General features: G+C 39.7%; 1 protein-coding gene across 3 annotated transcripts in view; it reads right to left on the bottom strand.

Moving 5' to 3' along the window:
- Nucleotides 1-22,864, bottom strand: part of LOC139946829 (intermembrane lipid transfer protein VPS13A-like) — a 108,235-nt gene that overhangs the window by 41,987 nt on the left and 43,384 nt on the right. For all 3 annotated transcript variants that reach the window (XM_071944545.1, XM_071944546.1, XM_071944547.1), the window contains exons 24-48: nucleotides 22,633-22,840; nucleotides 21,453-21,526; nucleotides 20,783-20,925; nucleotides 20,131-20,282; nucleotides 19,190-19,358; nucleotides 18,294-18,384; nucleotides 17,246-17,461; nucleotides 16,850-16,927; nucleotides 14,775-14,998; nucleotides 13,881-14,028; nucleotides 12,583-12,670; nucleotides 12,050-12,240; nucleotides 11,479-11,657; nucleotides 10,628-10,740; nucleotides 10,309-10,456; nucleotides 9,763-9,904; nucleotides 8,210-8,326; nucleotides 7,556-7,711; nucleotides 6,743-6,836; nucleotides 6,398-6,579; nucleotides 5,071-5,199; nucleotides 3,633-3,840; nucleotides 2,883-3,167; nucleotides 721-968; nucleotides 92-183 (exon numbers count right to left, since the gene is read on the bottom strand). In XM_071944545.1, the coding sequence (XP_071800646.1) occupies nucleotides 92-183; nucleotides 721-968; nucleotides 2,883-3,167; nucleotides 3,633-3,840; nucleotides 5,071-5,199; nucleotides 6,398-6,579; nucleotides 6,743-6,836; nucleotides 7,556-7,711; nucleotides 8,210-8,326; nucleotides 9,763-9,904; nucleotides 10,309-10,456; nucleotides 10,628-10,740; nucleotides 11,479-11,657; nucleotides 12,050-12,240; nucleotides 12,583-12,670; nucleotides 13,881-14,028; nucleotides 14,775-14,998; nucleotides 16,850-16,927; nucleotides 17,246-17,461; nucleotides 18,294-18,384; nucleotides 19,190-19,358; nucleotides 20,131-20,282; nucleotides 20,783-20,925; nucleotides 21,453-21,526; nucleotides 22,633-22,840 (3,875 nt within the window). The remainder of the gene's footprint in view (nucleotides 1-91; nucleotides 184-720; nucleotides 969-2,882; nucleotides 3,168-3,632; nucleotides 3,841-5,070; nucleotides 5,200-6,397; nucleotides 6,580-6,742; nucleotides 6,837-7,555; nucleotides 7,712-8,209; nucleotides 8,327-9,762; nucleotides 9,905-10,308; nucleotides 10,457-10,627; nucleotides 10,741-11,478; nucleotides 11,658-12,049; nucleotides 12,241-12,582; nucleotides 12,671-13,880; nucleotides 14,029-14,774; nucleotides 14,999-16,849; nucleotides 16,928-17,245; nucleotides 17,462-18,293; nucleotides 18,385-19,189; nucleotides 19,359-20,130; nucleotides 20,283-20,782; nucleotides 20,926-21,452; nucleotides 21,527-22,632; nucleotides 22,841-22,864) is intronic.

The raw sequence follows: 22,864 nt of genomic DNA, 5'->3' as shown, positions 1-22,864 counted from the left end.
GCTGAGCAGAAACACCAGAGTGCGAGTCTAGTGTCTTAACTGCTACGCCAAGACAATGCAAATTTAGTGGATAACAAAATTAATCTCTTACCTCTCGTCCGATGTCTCGATTGCCCCTCCAGAATGATCAGGTTGGTCTTCACCGACAGGCTCTAGGGTAACTCCAACAGCGTCTGTAGAGCTCTGTCAGACAAAACATTTTTAATTACTACCAACTACAAGCAATAGTCATTTTTTATTAAGTTGCTTTGTGCGCCATCAGGGGTGGATTTCACAAAGAGTAAAGACTAGTCTTATCTCGAGTTATGAAGTGTAAAGCCCGGTAAAGACTTCCTGCGAATGTGAATGCAAAGCAAATTTTGCAGTTACATGTACAGCCCTGTTTTCGCTGCGAATGTTTTGCAAGAGCGAGTTATTCGCTGCGAGTTTGTGATTTCAAAATTTGTATCGCATTCGCATTCACATGAACCTGGCTTCACTTGTCTTAACTTAGGACTAGCCTTAGGTTTTTAATAACTCCTTTAAATCATAGGACTAGTCCCAAGTTGGAACTATCTTCGTGAAATCAACCCCAGCAAAGAAGTCCGTTGCAGGCGGCACCATGATTATGGAAACCAAGAGACTTACTATTCAACTCAATAAGACGTTTATTCCATACTCTTGTTGGAAAACAGTACAATATGACAATTGACCAGTACATAGACAGGTAACAGAACTTACTATGAGCTCAGCTGGTATGAGCATCTTAGCATTGAGTCCTGTGGTGTTGATAATCTTCAAGTCGGACATCTCCTGCGCCATGAGTCTTATCTTAGGCTCTGGCTTGGTGGTGAAGGCTCCGGTGAGGTCAGTCAGGACGCTGATGGTGACCGGGGTAGCAGAGATCTCCATACGGTCTACTGAGTTGATGATGACGTAAGTGGCTTGAGATTCAGGTTCTAGAGAGGTCAGGTCCGAGTCCGTTTCATCTATCAGGGGAAAATGGATAATACAATGTAGTAATTTAGGAGCTGTTGGCCAAATCATAATTAAAACAACCAGAACCTGTCAAAATATTCTCCGGATGGCTAGTTGAGTGTCGAAAATCACCATTATAGGAATGTTCATTTTTTTGTTTTACCCTTGCACCGATGTTAAACCAAAATTCATAAATACCTCGGACAGTTTCGCTATTCCTATTGGTGGAGAGCGCGTCACGTGGGTGTATATAAACCTTTGTTTATGACCAGTAAAAAGTGTTGAAACATGGGCGTGACACGCGAGTTTGCAACTGTGCTTATAAGACAGTTTCTTCATTTTTATTGGTCGAGAGCAACGGCCAAGACAGTTGTGCCACATCACGCGATACGCGCGACGCGGACAGCATTCCCTTTAAAGGATTTGTTTACCCGAGGGCCTTGACTGGGCCTTACCATTTCATAGCTGGAGGGGTGTTGTGTTGAAAGAGATCATGAAAAATTAAAATTGTTGCATTTATTTTACTTTTTGACCATAAGTGTTGATGTTTTTTGACCGAAAAGGTATTTATGAATGGGAATCAAAGTGTGTTGAATCGGTTTTCAACTAGTGGTTAAAACCCGCCGAGGCCTGGTTCTTGTTAATTTACCTCGACTTCGTCTCGGTAAAATTTTCAAGAACCAGGCCTCGTTGGGATTAAACCACTGGTTGAAAACCTCTTCACCACACATTGATTCCCTTATTAACATTCTATATCCCCAATGCAAATTTAACATCTATTATTTAGGAATAGTTTGAAAAAGTGTGCCTGTTCCTGGTGTGTTTGAACATTCCAGTAGGTATTAGCCCCAAAATCGCCAGTGATAAGCTTACCAACCACAAAGACCCATCTTTGACTGGTTTTCCTGTTTAACTTTGCTTAGCTGAAAATTACGAAAGTTTTGCGGTATAACACCATGTCAATATCTATTTTTGAGTAACTATAATAATAATGTATTTTTATAGCGCATTTTCCATATACATGTTCAAATGCACTTGGCAGAGATGTTGTTAACAGAACAGGTGAATTTTGAGCAGTGTTTTGAACACATTGACAGATTGTTGATTACGGAGAGACATTGGTAGTTTGTTCCACAGTTTGGGAGCGGCAGTAGTGAAGGCTCTATCACCAAGTGTGGGTAGCATCTTGGGGAGTAGGGTTGGTTCTAAGAAGAACTGTTGGGTAACGACACATTGTTTTGATCAGTATGCTCTGGTCATCTTCAAGAGATACTGATCTAAACGTTGAGTCGTTAATTAACCACTGGTTCTTTTCAGAACCAACGCAACTCAAAGAGAGATATCAACAAGGTGTTCCTGCAAACCACTCCTAGTTGAACTTCCACCATGCAAAGCTTCAAATCATGCTTAGCTGAAAATTATATAGGATTTGAGGCATTGCATGGTGAGGTATCAATGTATATTTGGTTTGCGGTAACACCATGTGTGTATCTACTTGCAAGGTAGAGTTGTTCTTAGAGAACTGTCTTGCTTTATTCTACTGCCGCGGAGTAGATAATCAGAGGTTTGGGAGACTTCTCAGTTCTGAAAAGAACAGCCTGCTTTGTAACTATTACCAGGGCGGATGGTATAGAAAATAGACTGGACTACTACTTTAGCTGTACTGTCGCGGAGTCAGTTCTGAATTGGTCTCAACGTTTTGACTAGCTTGCTCTAGTCATCGTTAGGAGAAAATTGTTAGGCCAAATTGTTTTGCTCGAGCAGCCCTATAAGCCATTTTAAGATATGGCGGACACAAAACTACAACACTATTTGGTTCGGGCAAATTTGTCTGTTAACACCCAAACCAAACAGTAGACTCCTATCTTGGCCGCAATACCTCAAAAAGGCTTATGAGATTGGGCCCAGCCGATTCAAAAAGTTACCTCTGCTTGCATTGCTACTGCCTGCTACCGAAGAAGCTGCAGTCGGCCGAGCCAAGGAGGCTATTCCACTATCTGTCCTCCCTCCCTCCAGGGAAGAGTTTCTCCTGAGGTCGTTGTCTTTCTTGGCACCTTCCTCCTCCTCGTCGGTGTCGCTGGAGAAGATGTCGTGGAAGAAATCCTTGGCTTTATCGAAGAATCCCTCTGAGTCGCTCTCGTCGATATCTTCCTCTTCTGATTTGGTCTCTGACTGGAATTGTTTCTCGCCTTCCATCGGACTGCCGATGTCTACAACGGAAAATAAAACCACAATCAAAGAATCTGAATTATATAAGCCAGTAAAGCATCCTTATGTAACAGGTGTGATATTGGGTCATTGGGAAAAAAAATTAGGAAGCTTTGTTTCACCACAAAAGCTGAACTACTTGTTCCTATGGACATGTACGGTGTAAGGTTCTATAAACATTTCTGGCTATTTAAAGGCAGTGGACACTATTGGTAATTACTCAAAATAACTATTAACATAAAACCTGGGGAGAGGTTGACAGAATAAAACATTGTGAGAAACAGCTCCCTCTGAAGTGACGTAGTTTTCGAGAAAGAAGTAATTTTCCACAAATTTGATTTTGAGACCTCAGATTTAGATTTTGAGGTCTTGAAATCAAGGATCTGAAAGCACACAACTTCGTGTGACCATGGTGTTTTTTCTTTCATATTTCTTTTCTTTCGTCCGAGTCGAGTGTTACCACTTACCACTACTTAGGAAGCTGCTGCTGTAATGTCCGTCCCATTCCAGCTCATTCTCATCCTGAGAGTCGCTCTCTGTGTCGCTCTCTGTGGCCGGGTACGCCCCGAACGGTTTGATCAGGGGTAGCGCCCCATCAATACTGTCACGTTGACTGCAGGGGTTGGTGTCATACAGGCTGGTGCAGATGATTGGGTGGCCCTCTGCTCTGGTCACCTGTGGGTGAGAAACAGAGAACCATGTAGAGCAAAGTTTTAAAGGATTTGGGTACTTTCTCAAAATGTCCATAGATTTACATTAAACTTACAGGGTTTGAAGATAATGATAGTGGAAAGCTTCCCTTTAAATATTACTTACTAAGGTGCTGTAGGTTTTGAGAAATGAGTAACTGAATGTCATGAAAATACGTTTGTAAATGATTAAAATAATTTTCGTCTCATGAGACAAAAATTATTTTCATGACATTGTTTTACTCATTTTCCAAAAACTACAGCACCTCAGCAAGTTATATTTTCAGGGAAGCTTTCTACTATCATTATTTTCAAACTGTGTAAGTTTAGTGTATTCTGTGGACATTGTGTTTTTTGTCCTACAAAAGTTACATAGACCCTTTAAAAAGCTGCTTATTAGTTATATAAGCAGCCAACACTTTTTAAGACTCTCTGAAATTTCAAGAAGATTTAATGTTTAATACACGAATGATTTTAAGAAATGCAGCAGGACGTGAACCTCCGTCCTGTTCTACCAACTTAGCTACCTAGCCCTTACGTTGGCGGTCTCCAGAATATCTTTGTTCGGGGTGCCAGCCATAAGCCATGCAACCTGTAACTGCCATATAGGTGTCATGGCAGTGTCATGGCTGAGCGGTTAAGAGCACCAGTTTCAAGCACTGGTGTTTGATCAGCAGGGTGTGGGTTCGGATCCCGGTCGTGACACTTGCTACATAAAATTGGGGAGGTAGTGCTTTCTGCTCTACCGGCCAGACTTCGAATTGATGATACCCATGCCTACGTTCGAATGGACTGTGAAAGGGGTAACCTTATTTCAGCCCAAGGAGTAGGTGGCAACGGCCTCTGGAAAAAATAATTGTAGCCCACACCTTGAAGTGGCCTTCAGGCCTTGTGTGTCAGGCGACTTGCATAAAAAAAAAAATAAAAAATAAAAAATAAAAAAAATAGCCAGAGCTCACACCTAAGTTTACCTGGGAAGCGCCAGGTTAAAGGTCACCTTAAGGGGATGCAACTTTTTTATTTGAAATATCAAGTATTAAACCACAAGGGAAACTGATCGGGTAAGTTTTGAATAAATTTGGGTTGAACAAACAAACAAAATTACTCAAACTGGATTTGAACCTTAATTGATAATTGAAAATAAAAAATACGTTTCATTTTGTGAAAGATTTCTTTATGTATGGATTCAGATTAATTCAAATTGGATTTAATTTACCTTGACCATGAGTTCCCAGGGCCTGTAGACTTTCTCCTGCTCCATGACTGGCTCAACCAGAGGTTCCCACAAGCTGACCTTCTCATTGTAGACAAGAACCTCTAGAGAAACCTCTGACGATACCTTCAGCTAGAAACAAATACAAATAGTAACAAAAATTCAATAACAAAATCTGCTTGATTTTTGAACTCCTTCTCATTTAAGCCATTGGACCCTTTCGGTACAGAAAAAAAAAATAAAAGTTCACAGATTTACAAATAACTTACAGGGTTTACAGAAGGCAATGGTGAAAGACTTCTCTTGAAATATTATTCCATGAAATGCTTTACTTTTTGAGAAAACAGCAAAACAATATAAATTCTTTTAACGAGAATTACGGATTTATTTTAAACACATGTCATGACACGGCGAAACCCGCGAAAACAAGGGTGGGTTTTTCCGTTGTTTTCTCCCGACTCCGATGACCGATTGAGCCTAAATTTTCACAGGTTTGTTATTTGATATAGAAGTTGTGGTACACAAAGTGTGGGCCTTGGACAACACTGTTTACTGAAAGGGTCCAATGGCTTTAAAGGATTTGGGTACTTTTTCAAAATGTCCATAGATTAACATTAAACTTACAGGGTTTGAAGATAATGATAGTGGAAGGCTTTCCTTCAAATATTACTTACTGAGGTGCTGTAGTTTTTGAGAAATGAGTAAAACAATGTCATGAAAATACGTTTGTAAATGCTTAAAATAATTTTCATGACATTGTTTTACTCATTTCCCAAAAATCTACAGCACCTCAGCACGTAATATTTTCAGGGAAGCTTTCTACTATCATTATCTTCAAACTGAGTAATAAGTTTAGTGTAAATCTATGGACATTGTGTTTTTTGTCCTACAAAAAGTACATACACCCTTTAAAGAGGTGTTAAGAGAAAATTTAACATCTATTAAAATCGTGTGGTACCCACTACTACATAAGGAGTCAAACTGGCTCTAGCTATCGGGCTAGCTCAGTGGTCTAGTGGTATGACATCTACTCTAGAACTGCAAAGGTCAAGGGTTTGAATTCCAAATGAAAAAATATGCGCATGATTTTTTTTCACAAATTTTTTGAAAGTACAGTGCTAACACCAATGTTAATCTTCTTTATCCCCCGATGCAAATATAAATTCTATTCAATGGGAGACTTTTTGGACGCTTGGTGGCAGCAGACTTACCGGGTAAAATCCATTGTTCTCGGTAATGTGCACGTGTTTAGAACTACGTAAACAATGGAAATTGACCTGGTAAGTCTGCTGCCACCTAGTGTTCAAAAGTCCCCCATTCTTGTACTTACACTTTGGTTCCAGTCGCATATGGTAGCCTGGAGTCCACTGCGTACACACAGCATGGCTACATGTTCCTTGATCTCCTCTAGCTCCAACATGATCTGGACTCTAGGCAACTGGATAATCAGCTTCTGCTGGGCGCTGGACGGGTCCGGTGCTGGGGCAAAGTCCACCATGTTCTTCATGCTACCTAGAAAAAAATTGTACACAAGTCTATACAGGTGAACAGAATCGTATTCCTGCCATGCCCCAAGCTTATAAAAACAAATTGCTCTCAGGAATTCAAAAGCACAACTTTACACAAATGCAAGAAATTTAAAACTGTTTTTCGCTATTATTTTTTGCAGCTATACCTTTTCGTTTGTGGAAGCCATGGGAGAAGATCGGTTTAGGTGTCCACATATCCTCTGGCTCGTAGTCTATCAGATGACGACTTGCTGTGGGCTTCTGTCGGGGGGAACATACAAAAAGACAGGTTGTCAACTAGAGTGAGTAATCTTACTCATGTCTGCTGCCCCCAGTGTCAGTCATCACAGCCCCAGCATGAGAGCAGGGCCCAATTTCATAGCGCTGCTAAGCACAAAAATTTGCTTAGCATGACATTTCTCCTGTGATAAAAACAGGAATGCCAACCAAATTTCCACGAGATTTTCAAGACAAGCACACCACAGCTGAATACCAGTACGAAGCAACATGCAACAAAAGGAAATTTGGTTGACAATCCTGTTTTTTATCAAGGAAGAAATTTAGTGCTAAGCAAATCTTTGTGCTTAGCAGCTCTATGAAATTGGGCCCAGGTCTCTGATGGATGCCCAGTTGTAATGATGTTATGGCAGGGGACAAGTTGATTTCAACGGGAGTACAACAACTACAAACTAATGCACAGATTTATCATCTATGAAACATTTCAGGCAAATAGAAAGGAAATTTTGTCCTGAAAAACAACTTAGTGTAAAATATTTAAATAGTGCCGTCACAAACACGTGCACTCCAATTCAGCAGACAACAATGCTGTCTGTGTACACACCGCTCCGCAACGAACTTTGACCTCAAAGAGTGCGAGCGAAAAACACAGCAGCGTTCCATTAGCCTTGTTTTGTGGCTACCACGAGTTGAACCCCCGGAACACATGGGGAAACAAATCAAATTCACCCAATAGTACCTACCTGTCGGACAGAGTTGAGTGCCTCGATGACTCCATGTAGAATGTAAACAATCCTTGGTGAGACATGAAGCTTGACATCCGTCATGTCTACTGCCATCGCTTCCTCTCTGGTAGCACTCACTGATCTTGTAAATGTCAATGCACAAGGATCCAATACCTGCAGATTCAATAGTTTGGTTTAGAACAAGGTAACAAAATAGTGGTGTGTCGTGGCCGAGGGGTTTTAAACACTGGTTTCAAAGCCTGGTGTTTCTGCAGAGTGAGTTTGAGTCCTGGTGTCCTTGAGCAAGATAATGGATTGGACTTGCCTCCCAGTTAACATATTTGGGTACTTTTTCAAAATTTCCATAGATTTACATTAAATTTACAGGGTTTGAGGATGATGAGAGTGGAAAGCTTCCCTTCAAATATTACTTACTGAGGTACTGTAGTTTTCGAGAAATGAGTAAAACAATGTAATGAACATACGTTTGTAAATGCTTAAAACAATTTTGGTCTCATGAGACCAAAATTATTTTCATGACATTGTTCCAAAAACTACAGCACCTCAACACGTAATATTTTCAGGGAAGCTTTCTACTTTCATTATCTTAATAAATCTTAGTAAATTTGTCTTTGTTCAAACCCGAAACTAAGACCTACAACTGTCCCTTACCCTGTATGCTGTCTGTAGGAGGCGGGAGTACACACCGGAGTATATCTCAATATCAGTAATATTAGCTACAGCATTCTCTTCAGCTATGTCTGCATGGTAAGCCAACGAAGCACCAAGCTGGAAACAAAACAGACACAGAAGAACAACAAATTAAAGGCAAAGGACACTGTTGGTAACAACTAAAAACAATTACGAGCATTTCTTGGTAACAAACAATGGAGAGCTGCTGATAGTATGAGAAGTTATTATTATTATTTATTGTTGTTATTATTATTTATTATCATTACTATTAATAATAATTTGATCATTAGATTTATCACACAAGCGCGCGTGTTATAACAAATTTATCTTCCAGTCTTACATGCAATGTGCAAAGTTTAAACTTTAAGAACATTGTTTCGCCATGAACAGCATGCACGCGTACAAAGTTTAGAATGTAATTTTGCACTGTCCGTATACGGAGCATGACGCATTGACACTCACAATATGCACTATGCAATAAAAAAACTGGAAGTAGTATATAGGTTTTTATACCACTTATCGAGCATCTGATTGGTGGATTATCGCGTACTGGAAGATCAAAAACATTGTGAGAAACAGCTCCCTCTGCTGTAACGTAGTTCTTGAGAAGGTAATTTCTCACTGAAATACAATGTACTTGAGTCAGCGCATGAAAGACTGACCGAACTGTAATTGTTAAAAAATTATTATTCATTGTCTCAATGCAAATGCATCTCCTTTAGGGACCATTGCCTACAATCTCTGATTCTCAAATCCCTCTGCAGAGTTATACTTGTTATCATCTAGTTCTTGATATATTCTTTACCTCAAAGTTCTCTTCAAAATACACATGCTACCTGTACCTGTACCTGTTTGCTCAATATTTAAAGGCAGTGGACACTATTGGTGAATACTCGAAATAATTATTAGCATAAAACCTTACTTGGTAACGAGCAATGAGGAGAGAATGATGGTATAAAATATTGTGAGAAACGGCTCCCTCTGAAGTGACATAGTTTTCGAGAAAGAAATAATTTTCCAAGAATTTGATTTCAAGACCTCAGATTTAGAATTTGAGGTCTCGAAATCAAGCATCTGAAAGCGCACAGCTATGTGTGACAAGGGTGTTTTTTCTTTCATTATTATCTCGCAACTTCAAATCAATTCAATTCAATTCAATTCAATTCAATAAAACATTTATTCCACACTCTTATAGAAAAAAAACAATTGTGAGAATTAAACAGTACATAGAAACAGTACATAGAAACTTCAACGACCAATTGAGCTCAAATTTTCACAGGTTTGTTATTGAATGCATATGTTGAGATAAACCAAGTGAGAAGACTGGTCTTTGACAATTACCAATTGTGTCCAGTGTCTTTAATTGTTAAGGTTATTTGTAGATTACCCATTACACATGTATTGTGTTATTTCATATTGTTTGTATAGAGCATTGAGAGTTCTCCCAGAATTGAAATTCACTCTATAAGAACGTCTTATCATTTTTAATGTCTATGTATTTTAAAAGTTTGATACAGCAGGGGTTAACATACCTTCATTACCAACACCTGGCTGTTCTCACTGGTGGGGTCATCAAACAATACGACCTCGGGCTTCCTGATATAACCTGTGACCCTTAGTGTACCCTTCCTGAGCTCTGGGGGTGTTGAACTTTGACCTGGTACACTTGCAGACCTACATAAGAATAGAAAAGAACACCAATATAACTGACCAAAATCTACCCTGTGGTAGTAGAATATAAAGCAAGACAAGTTCTCACAAGAACATAATCTACCTGGCAATGAGAAACACATATTGCCACCAAAGGTGCTCAAGACGCTGTGACAACGGAAGAGAAAACCAAAAAGGGAAAGGGACCAAAACATAATTTACTCAAGACGAGGTAAACGTTCTTGACATTAAGCTTACTTGACATGAAGTTTGTGTCGAGCGACTTTTTGAATAAGTGAATATTGTTTGAGGTTTAACATGAAGGGGTATACAGTAGCTGATTCCAGAGAAATGGTGCTGAAGCGGAAAATGATCTAAATAAATACCATCCCAATAAACGTCGTACATGTCGTATGATCTTTCTTTACCTTGATGCCTCTCTGGCGGTGGCCCCTGGGAAGGAGCTTGTGGGCGACATGATCCTGGGCTTAGCCCTGGCACTACTGAAGAAATGCTGGACGGCCAGAAGGTAATGTACAAATATGTTGATTCTCACACCATCAATGGTGAACTCCACTGTCGAGTCAAGTCACAGGAATGCATTATAAATCTCATAAACAACTATGTCTGTTTAAACATACGCATGCTTTTACTAGTGGCTTCTTATATACATGTACATTAGCACTAAAAAAACACATGAGTAGGCACCACTGATACTGGCCATGTAACAATGAACCTTTTTCTTACCCTGTTGGTCGCTGAGTTCATTGCGAGAATACGTTATAGAGATCATTGGGGACTGCTGTGCATCTCCATTGCTTGGCCTCTTGTTTCCTTTCCTTCCAGACTTCAGAAGCATACTGCAACATAATCGCATACATCGGATAGTCACAAACTACTCTTCTATTGTCACGGACAGAGGAACTACACAGTAACACAAATGCAAAGATTAAACAGCACCGGAAAGAAGCAAGAGGAGTCACTGGAGTTCTGTGGAAACACATTTTCAGCAGCAAATACTTTGCTATATCATTAAAGCCACACTTTCGGTAAACAGTATTGTCCAAGGCCCACACCTTGTGTATCACAACTTCTATATAAAATAAAAAACCTGTGAAAATTTAGGCTCAATCGGTCTTCGGAGTCGGAAGAAAATAACGGAAAAAACCCACCCTTGTTTCCACACGTTTCGCCGTGTCATGACATGTGTTTAAAATAAATCCGTAATTCTTGCTATCGAGAATTGATATTGTTTTACTGTTTTCTCAAAAATTAAAGCATTTCATGGAATAATATTTCAAGAGAAGTCTTTCACCATTACCTTCTGTAAACCCTGTAAGTTATTTGTTAATCTGTGAACTTTTAATTTTTGTTCTGTACCGAAAGTGTCCAATGGCTTTAATATCAAAAGTCGTTGTTCACTGATCTGTTATCGGCATTTCTTGTTCAAGAACTTTTTGATAATTACATTTAGGAAATTTCCATTAATCAGTTAATAACCAATTAGTTCCGAGCAGGCAGTTTATAGCTTTGGTTTGAGGACACCACTGGTAAGATGCAGGATATTTCCACTTTCTTTAAACACAACGCAACTTCACCTTTTAATAGCAAGTGGGCTCTTGGGTCTGATGTCATCCAGTGTGACGCTCAGCATGGAGGCTCGTACCTCAACCGACCCGCCGGTGAACATGGATGCCGACGCTTTCACCTCCTGTAGCTGGAAACTGGACAGACCGAAGCGTAGATCACGTTGGTCTAATCCCTGACCTCCCATTGGCTGTCAAGTAACAACAGCAAGTAAAGTAAAGCGTTATTCTTAAGTGTAACTCATATCAAAATATATTTATGAATGTGGAGAATATACATGTATATGCATTTGATTGGTAGATGTCACTATATGTGGTAGTATTTCATTGGTTTTAAATCGCTGATAAAGACATAGCTGAAGCTGTTTAAAGACCACTTGGCAAGCAAGCCTTCGGCACTCATACATGTAGCCACTTGGGTGTTGGCAGGAAAGCTTACGCAGGTGGTAACAAGTAAAACATAATCAATTTGGTATGCGTCACAAGCTTCTTGACCCCTGGTAAACTAAAGACCCTGAAGACAGTATACAAACAAACACCCTAACAAACAGACAGACAGAGAGATAGAAGAGCAGAACCTTACCAGCCGTGGCTCACTAGTGAACAGCGTTATATGAACCCCGTGTAGTACAAACTCAGCATGGACGGACACTTTCCTGGTTGCATCTACTACCGTAGTACTCTTGCCCGGCGTTGGGGTCATGGGGTCATCGAAGAACATCTTAGTTCCTGGTGGGAGTGGAGAGTGGACCTCAGCAGTAGCGATCCCGGCATCTGAGTTACATAAACGGAGACAAAAGTTTTAAGGGTGTTCAGGATGTTTCATAAAACAAAAACCAGTCCTTATTTTAAGAACCAGAAATATAAGAATACATGTACCTCCTTCTAGCTACATGTATATTCTAGCAGTTAGAACAAGGCAATTTACAACATCATTATCCATGTTCATAAGGTGCACTAAATCGCTCAGTTACGACACAACAAACTTGTTCATCAGAACATGGAGAAAAGATTGGTACATTTTCAGGGAACTTTATGCATTTGGCAGCTCTGATAAGGGAGGAATTCTGTAGCAAGAAAAATACCATCTAGATTGTATGGGAGGTTCATGATTACCTTCTTCAGCCTGATCTGACTGACTGTACAGCAAGTTATCATTGATGACGGCCAGAATCAACATCAGGTCTTGCTCTCCAATATTCACCTACAATAGAAACAAATCTAAATCATAATCCGCTGTACATGTAAATATTCGGTCTACATGCATGATATTTGGCCCCTGGAAAAAAAGTAGGGAATTTTCCCTGAGCAGTAGGGATGGCCTACATTGACAAACTGTGTTGACTTTAATACACTTCTCAGGTTTTTTAATCACATTTTTTTTCTGATTTTTTTTTTCCAAGGGCAACGAAGCCGGAAATTAGACTTAAAGGGAAGGTACACGTTTACTCAAAACAAATATTAACTTAAAAACTGACTTGGTAACAAGCATTGGTAGTATAAAACATTGTTGGAAACGACTCCCTCTGAAGTAACGTAGTTTTTGAGAGAGATGTAATTTCTCACTAAAATAATAAAAGACTTCTACTAGCTAGAAGTCTTTTATTCCTATCTGAAAGCACACAGATTCGTCCAACAAGGGTGTTTTTTCTTTCATCATTTTCTCGCAACTTCGATGACCAATTGAGCTCAAATTTTCACAGGTTTGTTATTTTATGCTTATGTTGGCATACACCAAGTGAGGACACTGCCTTTGACAATTACTAAACGTGTACCTTCCCTTTAAGTAGAAAAAATATCATGCCTGGGTCTACATACATTCAGATAATATTTTAAACATTCACACCAACGCCCATTTTCATAAACTGCTTAGAATGATATTCTTGAAATAAGAAACAAAACTTATTTTGCTAAGTAAATAATAATAACAATAATAATTTATTCATTTATTATGCGCAAGCTCCATAAAAAAATATGTACAGATATTCTTGAAATAAGAAACAAAACTTATTTTGCTAAGTAAATAATAATAACAATAATAATTTATTCATTTATTATGCGCAAGCTCCATAAAAAAATATGTACAGATGCGCATTACAACAATATACAGATACATGTAATTAACAATAACTTGAAAATGGAAATTACACTGAAAATTACGTGAACAATAGTTAAAATCAAACAACAGAAACTAAAGGACAGTCGGCAAAAGGCCATATAATTTTTTTATTTATGCTAAGCATAGAATTTGTAAGCGAAATTGTCTGCTTAAGCAGCTCTGTGTAATTTGTTAATATACATGTAGGATGGAGGATGGAGGGGGAAATATGCACCAGGCAAGGAGGTCACTAGTTCTTTGGCAACCCCGGTAAAACGAGACAAAAAAGTAAACATTGAGAAGTGATGAATTCTACCTCAATGTGTTCGAGGATAACGCTAATGTCCATGGGTATCAGAGACTCGTGGTGAGGAGGCACTGCCTGCTTGAGGTTCATACGTAGACTCATTGGCTCTATCAACAGACGGTGGATTCCTAACGTTTGGTTCGGTTGGACAATCCCTCTGTCAAATATAAAAATGAAACATCATTGATAATAGTTCTGTCGGTAGATGAATAATGATTGCATGGTCAGTACTTGGATTTGGTTAATCTGTTAATATCCACCACCACCACAGTGCACTCATTTAGTGTCTACCATAATCACACAAAGCCTGATATGTAATCATCGCTACAAGCTACGTCATGGAAAGGCTTGTGGTAACACCATGTAATGACTATCTCTAAATGAATTGGGGTGGATCTGAAAAGAACCGTTAGTTTCAACTCAACGTTTCAATCAGTATGCTCTGATTGTCTTCTGGAGAAAGAACCACCCCAACTCATAGTCATCGTACATGGCGTTACCGCAAACCTTTCCATATCATATTTCCACCATACAAAGTTTCAAATCCTACATCCATGCTATGTCAATGCAGGATAGCTCTATTAGAGAAGAGGCTATAATAACACATCCTTTTCATCTGACAACTCACACCTGTTATCTCAATGTAATTCCTTTTCCAAACAGTGGACTCAATTGGATCATGCACAACCCAGTAGGGCTGCAGACTGCCCCAGGGAAATTAACTGCTCATCCATTAATTTTGACGAGCCAAGTTTTTAAGTTTATACACACTCGCTCACTGCAAAGGATGTGAACGCTCCACGTCTTTGCGACCATGTTGCGACAAAACTCAGAAATTCTTGAAAAGAGCATAATGTCTTCATGGGGGTGGGGTTTCAAGGAGGGGGGAGATGGGTATCTCACCTTGATAACTCAATAGAGTTGAGTTGTAATGACATGTGATCAATGAGTCCCTTTGAGTCTGCACCATCCACATCGATCTCCTCATAGTGATTACTCAGCATTAAGTCACCGAGGTGAGCGACGAGGCAGCTCGTTGATTGAGGGGTCTGAGGAATGAAGATGACCGGGGCTCGGATGTTGATGTACCAACTGATCTTAATGCCGTCCTCGCTGAGGTCTTGCATCTGTTGGAAGAGCAGATAGATGAGTAGTAAAGACACTGGACACTATTGGTAAGTGGCAAAGACCAGTCTTCTCACTTGGTGTATCTCAACATATGCATCAAAATAACAAACCTAGTAAAATTTGAGCTCAATTGGTAATCAAAGTTGCGAGAGAATAATGGAAGAAAAAATTCCCTTGTTGCACAAGTTGTGTGCTTTCAGATGCTTGATTTCGAGACCTCAAAACCTAATTCTGAGGTCTCGAAATCACGTTCAAATATTTTAGTGAGAAATTACCTTTTCTCAAAAACTACATTACTTCAGAGGGAGCTGTTTTCTCACAATGTTTTATAATATCAACAGCTCTCCATTACTCATTACCAAGTAAGGTTTTATACTAATAATTATTTTGAGTAATTACCAATAGTGTCCAGTGCCTTTAACACAATAGTTTAACTTATTTATACTATCAGGCATGAGAATGGGTGATGATAAAAAAAAAGGAAAAAATTCAGTTGATTGGAAATGTCAATATTCCATCATTTTTGTGTGCGAAGCACACAACACGAGCGCGCAGCGCGAAGTCCCTTACGGCCGGGGTCCAGGGCCCGCTTAAGGGCCCTGGGAGCTCTGGCTATTTTAGAAGCTCTGTGGTGGTCTCTAATGCATTTCTGGCACCTATTTTTCCAGGTAGAAGTGAGCTACTTTTGTGTGATTTTTCCTTTTTTATTTTTTTATAATAGGTTTAAGGGAAAATAAAATGTAAAGCTCACACAATTCAAACAATTTTGGGTTCGCCTGCGATTTTATTACAATTCCGGAAAAAGAAAGGAAAAAAAAAAAAAAAATTATCCCTTATTTCTGCTCTTGAAAATGCTTTTTTTCTCACCAACAACCATTTTTATAGGTTCTTGATTTGAAATTCGGTTGTGTAAAAGAAATTCTTTTGCAGTTAAATGTTTGTGATTTTAACGATCCGTCGGCGACGCACATTTTAAAATATATATAGGCCTATATACTTGGCGAGAGCGATGTGTTTTTGAGAAAGAGGTTGTTATTCAGCATAGGGTATAACTGGAACGAGGTTGAGATTAGACCCCAACATAGAAATAGAACCAATGAAGAAAGCACGTCGTCCGGACGCACAGTGTGTTCGCTGGTTCCCAATATATCTTTCGCTGTTGTGAGGCAATAACAGGTACCAGTTTCCCATGGCCTGCCGGCGATCTCAGATTCGTGCCGCGCCGCTCATTGGTTCGTGTACAAACCTGCACGTACACAGTACACATGGTGCAAACACGTGCATTGTTTTTTTCAGTAGACTTTCAAAAGTCTCCACACGTGTTATCTTTGCTGCAGCAGCAAGCGCATTACACGCAAACATTATTGAACCGTACCACTATAAACGAACCAAGGAATGCGGCAAGTTTATACATCGGTCGCTGCTGCTCCATTATGCATGCGCGATGCCAGGAAGACCACAAGCCGTAAACTGAGCCAGTTGCTGGACGGCAATTTATTGTTTAGGTGCCGTTTTTTCATGAACGCCGTACGTGTGGATCCGCGATAAGAACAATTACAAAGGTAAACTGGACATTGTCTGACTAAAGAAGAGGGATTAGAGAAATCCAAATGTATACCCCCCAAAACCTACCCCCCGAATTTTATAGCAAATTCACATTGAACTCGGAGACCACATATTTTGAAGTGAAAAATCCGGAATTCCGGAAAAATCCGGAAGATTCTCATGCCTGATACTATAGATATTGGGGTGTGATTGCACAGAACATAGCGTGTAGTGGCATGTAGTAGGAGTTTTCCCATAAGTGTTTTCAAGTTCTCAATGAAAGGAATGTTGGTAAATATACAAACCTTTTTCTGCACTGCAACTCTTGAGGTTTCTCTTGCCTGAATAATGCCTTCCTGATTAATAAACGGCTCAAAGAAAGTCTGGAAAGGAAATTGTAAAAGTTATTTATACCTTCAATAAATTGCAATAGTTCAAATCTATTTGCCAAATATATTATAAAAATAAGCACAACAAATATTAAATCCTAAGGTCGGAAATCCATGTGTCCGTCAAAGGATGTGCCAAATGCGTAAAAATGAAAGGTGAGATGAGTCTTAAGCTGGTCGTTGAAGATCGTCAAGTTGTCAATTTCTTAGATTATTTTGTGTAGCTACTTACATGTACAGTAATTATCTGAATATAAAATTTAGACACAATTTAATGTTCCAATTGTGATGTCTTTCAAAGTTGGTACTTACCATTACATTCTTAATGAACTGCCCCATGAGGACTGCCTGGATTCGGCCTCCTCTGAATCTAACACTGTAGTCAATATGTACTGGGTCTGGTGGCGGAACATGTCTGGAAGAAGGACCCGTTGGGGACGACGTCACTCCGTCCGACTCGGAGAAGCTGCTGGCAGCTTTAGGCGGGCTCTTGCGTTTGGTCTCTGGAACCCTCTTGAAAATTCCAAACTGTATGAAAGCGCAAAAATTACAATTAATTACACGTGAAAATAGTTCATCTCTTTTAGTTAGTCTTCCTACCGTCTGCTTACCAAATACTTAAAAAATATAGTAACTCATTACAGGAAAGCTCCATTAAAGAAAGAGGTGAGAATAAAACTCTCTTTTCACCTGCACAACTCACACCTTTTATTTCCATGTTATTCCTTTTCCAAACATGCCAAGCTTTGACAGAACAAAACAAAAGAAACAGTCAAGACAAGACAAGAGAAAATAATTCCTTTGAGAAAGTCCAAACAGTTTGGGCAAATTTACAGAGTGCTCTCAGTCTCAACAAGGTTAGTTTTTAGTTTTATTAGATCTTACACTGGCATAAAAATATAAATATACAAATCGATACTTAAAGAAATAAAGAAGCAAAATAGCTAAAAAAATACCAAGCCAGTGAGTGGCGAGGAGGAACAGGTGACCAGCACCTCTACAAGCCGTCCTGCCACAAATAATGTCCCCTAATACCCACCCCACAGTTAAAAACCACCAATCCCACTGTTACATACACATCCCCAATGAAAACCAGTTTGACCTGTCTGGGCATACCCTAAAGGCCCGGTCCCACTGCAGCGAGAACGAGAACGATAACGATAACGACGCCAAGAGAACGCAATTCTATTGGTTGAATGAGCGTGTGCGTATTCTGCGTGGAGCAATTCAACCAATAGAACGCGTTCTCTTTGCGTCGCGATCGTTATCGTTATCGTTCTCGTTATCGCTGCAGTGGGACCGGGCCTTTAGTAAGAAGAGGAATAAGTTGGAGAACAAAAACTAGACATGCATTGCCTACCTTGACATCAAAGGCAGTCTGGTCTTGAAGGCAGAGGATCTTGGAATACACACTGCTGTCTACAGGATCCTCAATAGAGAAATCTCGCAATCTGTAATCATACAAGTTAAATTATTCTTGAAATCTCAACTGTGGTGCTCCCCTTCCCGTTTAGTGGACATTTAGTTAATTCCTTAACCCTTTGGTGCACAGACTAATTTTATTGTTAAAAAAACAAAAAAAACACGTTCATCCATATTTTTCCTCAAAATGTTTCAATAGCGCTCCTATGAAACGAGAGCTCAACAATCGCTCTAAACAACAAAAAGAGGGCTTTATATATGGATGATGTAGTTTTTAAGTTATGACCAGTTTTTAAAGTCCAATTTGGATGTGTTGGGGAAAAACTCATGATTGGGATTCAAACCCATATCCTGGACCCAATTTCATGGCTCTGCTTACTGTAAGCATTTGTGAGCAAAGAATCGGTGCTTGCGGAAGCAGGGAGTTCTGTGCTTACAGTATGTCAAGCGTATTTCACAGGTTAGCAGGGAATTTTGGCTTGTGCACGTTAGTACTACAGGTCACTAGACATTCTACGCTAACACCACTAGTACAGAAATTATGTGCTTGCATGTAAGCGAACAATGTTGATTGTAAGCGCAGAATTCGGCGCAGAATTCGGCGGTAAGCAGGGCCATGAAATTGGGCCATAATAATAATAATAATAATAATAATAATATCGAAGTATTATATAGCGCACGTATCTACCAAACAAGGTACGTCCCATCCGAAGGACGAAGCAATGGTTAAGTGTCTTGCTCAAGGACACAGTGTCACGGCTGGGGATTAGAACCCACACTCTGCTGATCAGAAACACCAGAGTTTGAATTCGGTGCTCTTAACCTCTTTCTCACCTTGCCCTCAACGTGGTCCTGCTGTGTCTATCATTGACGGAGACCTCAAGGTCTCTGACGAACACGTTGGCCAAGAGGTCCGACACATCACAGAATGACAGGCACAGGTAGTCCAGCTTGGCTAACCCAAAGAACTTGGTCGTACCTCGTGGCTCCGGAGATTTAGGAGCTATTGGATGAAGAAGAACACAGGATGAGCACAGATGTACTTTGCCTGAGTTCTGTATAAAAAAAATCACAGGCATACTTGTATGGGATTCGAACCCATGACATGAGCAGTGTCTTACCAAGTAGACCACCTAGATAGCCTGCTACAAGTACTGGGGTGGATTTCACAAAGGTAGTCCTACATGTAACATAGGACTAGTCCTAGGCAGTGCTAAGAGATAGGACTGGTCCTAAGTTAGGATGAGTTACTGGTCCTAACTTAGGACTGGTCCTATTCTAACTTAGGACCAGTCCTATCTCTTAGCATTGCCTAGGACTAGTCCTAAGTTAGGACTACCTTTGTGAAATCCACCCCTGAACATTGTAGATATAGGCAGTACGAATCCCATATTTTAGCAGCGGGTACTGCAACGCTTTAAAAGATGTTGAACTTGCATCGCGGGAAAAAAAAAAATACTGATTTGGTTTTACCGTTACACCAATGTGTGTTAGCACACTCAGTACTCTTTAAAGTTCGGCGAGAAAAACCCCCAATACTCTGATAGGATTTGTACTCACAACCTTTGCAATTCTAGAGCAGATGTCTTACCAACTACCACTGAGGTACACATGTAGTAAGATATACATTTTTTTGTACATGCTCCCGTTTCCTAGTATTCCCCCGTGCATATTTGGAACAGCCTCCGAAATTATATTAAAAACGGAAACTTCACCATGCCAAAAAAATCATGTACATGTACAAGAGGCAACTGAAGATAGAGCCACCACAATACCTGGACTTGCTGGGAATAAAACAGCAGATTTAGGGCGTTGTGACTCAGCAGGAGCCTCTGGTGATGAGCCGGTTTGTGGAATGTGACTTGAGTCTACAGTAGTACCATCCAGTTGAGTCGTAGTTGGTCTGCCAAGGTCAGAGTTCATGAAGCTGTGTATGAAGTGAATAGACAGGGCTGTAATTTCATAGAGAATCTGGAAATATTGCTTAACACGTGTTTGCTTAGCAGAATTGAGTAGGGTAACAGTTACAAATTGTACTTTGACATGGTAGGTTGGCTGGTAACCTTAGTCTGGTAAGCATCTTTTTGTTTTGCTGAGCTACTTTTTGTGTGCTTAAAGGTAGTGGACACTATTGGTAATTACTCAAAATAAATATTAGCATAAAACCTTTCTTGGTGACGAGTAATGGGGAGAGGTTGATGGTATAAAACATTGTGAGAAACGGCTCCCTCTACAGTGCCATAGTTTTTGAGAAAGAAGTAATTTTCCATGAATTTGATTTCGAGACCCCAGATTTAGAACTTGAGGTCTCGAAATCAAGCATCTAAAAGCACACAACTTCGTGTAACAAGGGTGTTTTTTCTTTCATTATTATTCGCAAGTTCGATGACCGATTGAGCTCAAATGTTCACAGGTTTGTTATGTTACCTATCTACTAGCTCTTCTATGAATCCTTTGAGGACCAGGGCAGCCGTCCGATGGAACACCACATTCAGAGCAGTCAGCTTAGCAACTACTGCCTGCTCCATGGCGTTGTAGTACGCCACAAAATCTGGACATTTAATGTCAACCTGATAACGGACAACAACAAAATAAATCATGGTGTCATTTTTAAATATAAGCTCATTATCTGAACCCTCATCCTCCTACAATGTATGTAACTAATTTGTTAAATGTTTTTGCACTGACACAACAACTTTATAAACAGAAAAAAAACACTTCATAATTATTTAAGCAAACAACAATAATAAGAAGAAACACTTACATGTATATAGCGCAATTCAGTACAGAAAGTAATCTCAATGCGCTTTTCAAAACAAATAGACAAATTTTTACATGTGAAAGCAACAAATTAACCTAACAAACAACAGTTAATGGCCCAACGTTTCAACCCAAGCACAGTCTTCCTCGAAGCCTGTGCATTGTCATTTAGCCTTCGAGAAAGACTCTGCTAGGGTAAAAACATCAGGCTATTAATTTTTTTTTTTGTATTTGTACCCATGGTCCTTTTGGTTGGTAAGCAGTTTGTACCGCTAATTCTATTTTCTCATTACTATTTAAATAATTAGGCAAATGCAGCATCCAGCATGTGCAGTACCTTTCTGTATAGGATGGAAACCAGGTCTGATTTAGATGCAGAGCTCAAGAGATGTAAGTACGTCCCGTCATGACCTGCAGAAACAAAGAATTGTTCAGTTGAAAGGGAAGGTACACGTTTGGTAATTACTCAAAACATATATTACCTTAAAAACTGACTTGGTATCGAGCATTGTAGAGCTGTTGATAGTATAAAACATTGTGGGAAACGACTCCCTCTGAAGTAATGTAGTGTTTGAGAAAGAGGTAATTTCTCACTAAAATAATAAAAGACTTCTAGCTAGGTAGGATTTGAAACTTTGCATGGTGGAGATAAGATATAGAAGAGTTTGCGGTAACACCATGTAATAACAATCTCTAAATGAGTTGGGGTGGTTCTGAAAAGAAAAGAAAAGAACCGTTGGGTTAACTCGACATTTCGATCAGTATGCTCTGATCGTCTTCTGGAGAATGCTGGATTCAGCATTCTCCAGAAGACGATCAGAGCATACTGATCGAAACGTCGAGTTAACCCAACGGTTCTTTTCAGAACCACCCCAACTTATTTAGAGATTGTTATTACATGGTGTTACCGCAAACTCTTCTATAACTTCTAGCTAGAAGTCTTTTACTCCTATCTGAAAGCACACAAATTCGTCCAACAAGGGTGTTTTTCTTTTATTGAGCCCAAATGTTCACAGGATTGTTATTTTATGCTCATGATGGGATACACCAAGTGAGAACACTGGCCTTTGACAATAACCAAACATGTACAGTGCCTTTAAGAGAAATGAAGTATAAAGGAGGCATAACCATGATAACATTACCCAAGTTCGATTCCCGCTGGAGGCACTAGACGAGTTACTCGTCCTAACTTAGGATTAATCTTAAGGTCTGCATGCTATGTGCAGGGTTGGGACTCGTCTCAAGTCATGAGATCAATCCTAAGTTAGGAAGAGTTTTGTGAAATCGACGGCTGGGAGTACATGTAGGTTACAGGTTTTTATACCACCCTGTAGTTCGAGCATCTGATTGATGGATTAGCAAATGGAACTTCAGCTCCTCTGAGTATTTTTTTTGCATTTAATAATTACCAAGAGTGGCTTTTAACTTTGTTTGGGGAGAACTTGCGAAAAAATAATAATAATACAAAACAAATAAATGAAATGAATGAATTAGAAACAGTTTTGTGTCGTACTCACCCACATGGAATTTATCAATAATACGGATCCCTCGAAGCCCCAGCTGTACCGCCACACCGTAGGTACTAATAGCCACGTCAGTACACATGGAATCAATTCTTAGCGTCAGGTACTCGGTGTCACTGGTGTCTTGCGTCTCAGGGGAAGAGGCTTCAAGAGGATTGGGAATTGGGCTGTTCCTGACCGTCTTGGACACTGACAAGACCATCTGAAACGACAACATTAGAGACAG

The sequence above is a fragment of the Asterias amurensis genome, chromosome 14, assembly GCF_032118995.1.
Source record: "Asterias amurensis chromosome 14, ASM3211899v1".
NCBI lineage: Eukaryota > Metazoa > Echinodermata > Asteroidea > Forcipulatida > Asteriidae > Asterias > Asterias amurensis.
The sequence above is the reverse complement of the archived record's forward strand: the minus strand, read 5'-3'. Positions and strand labels throughout refer to the sequence as shown.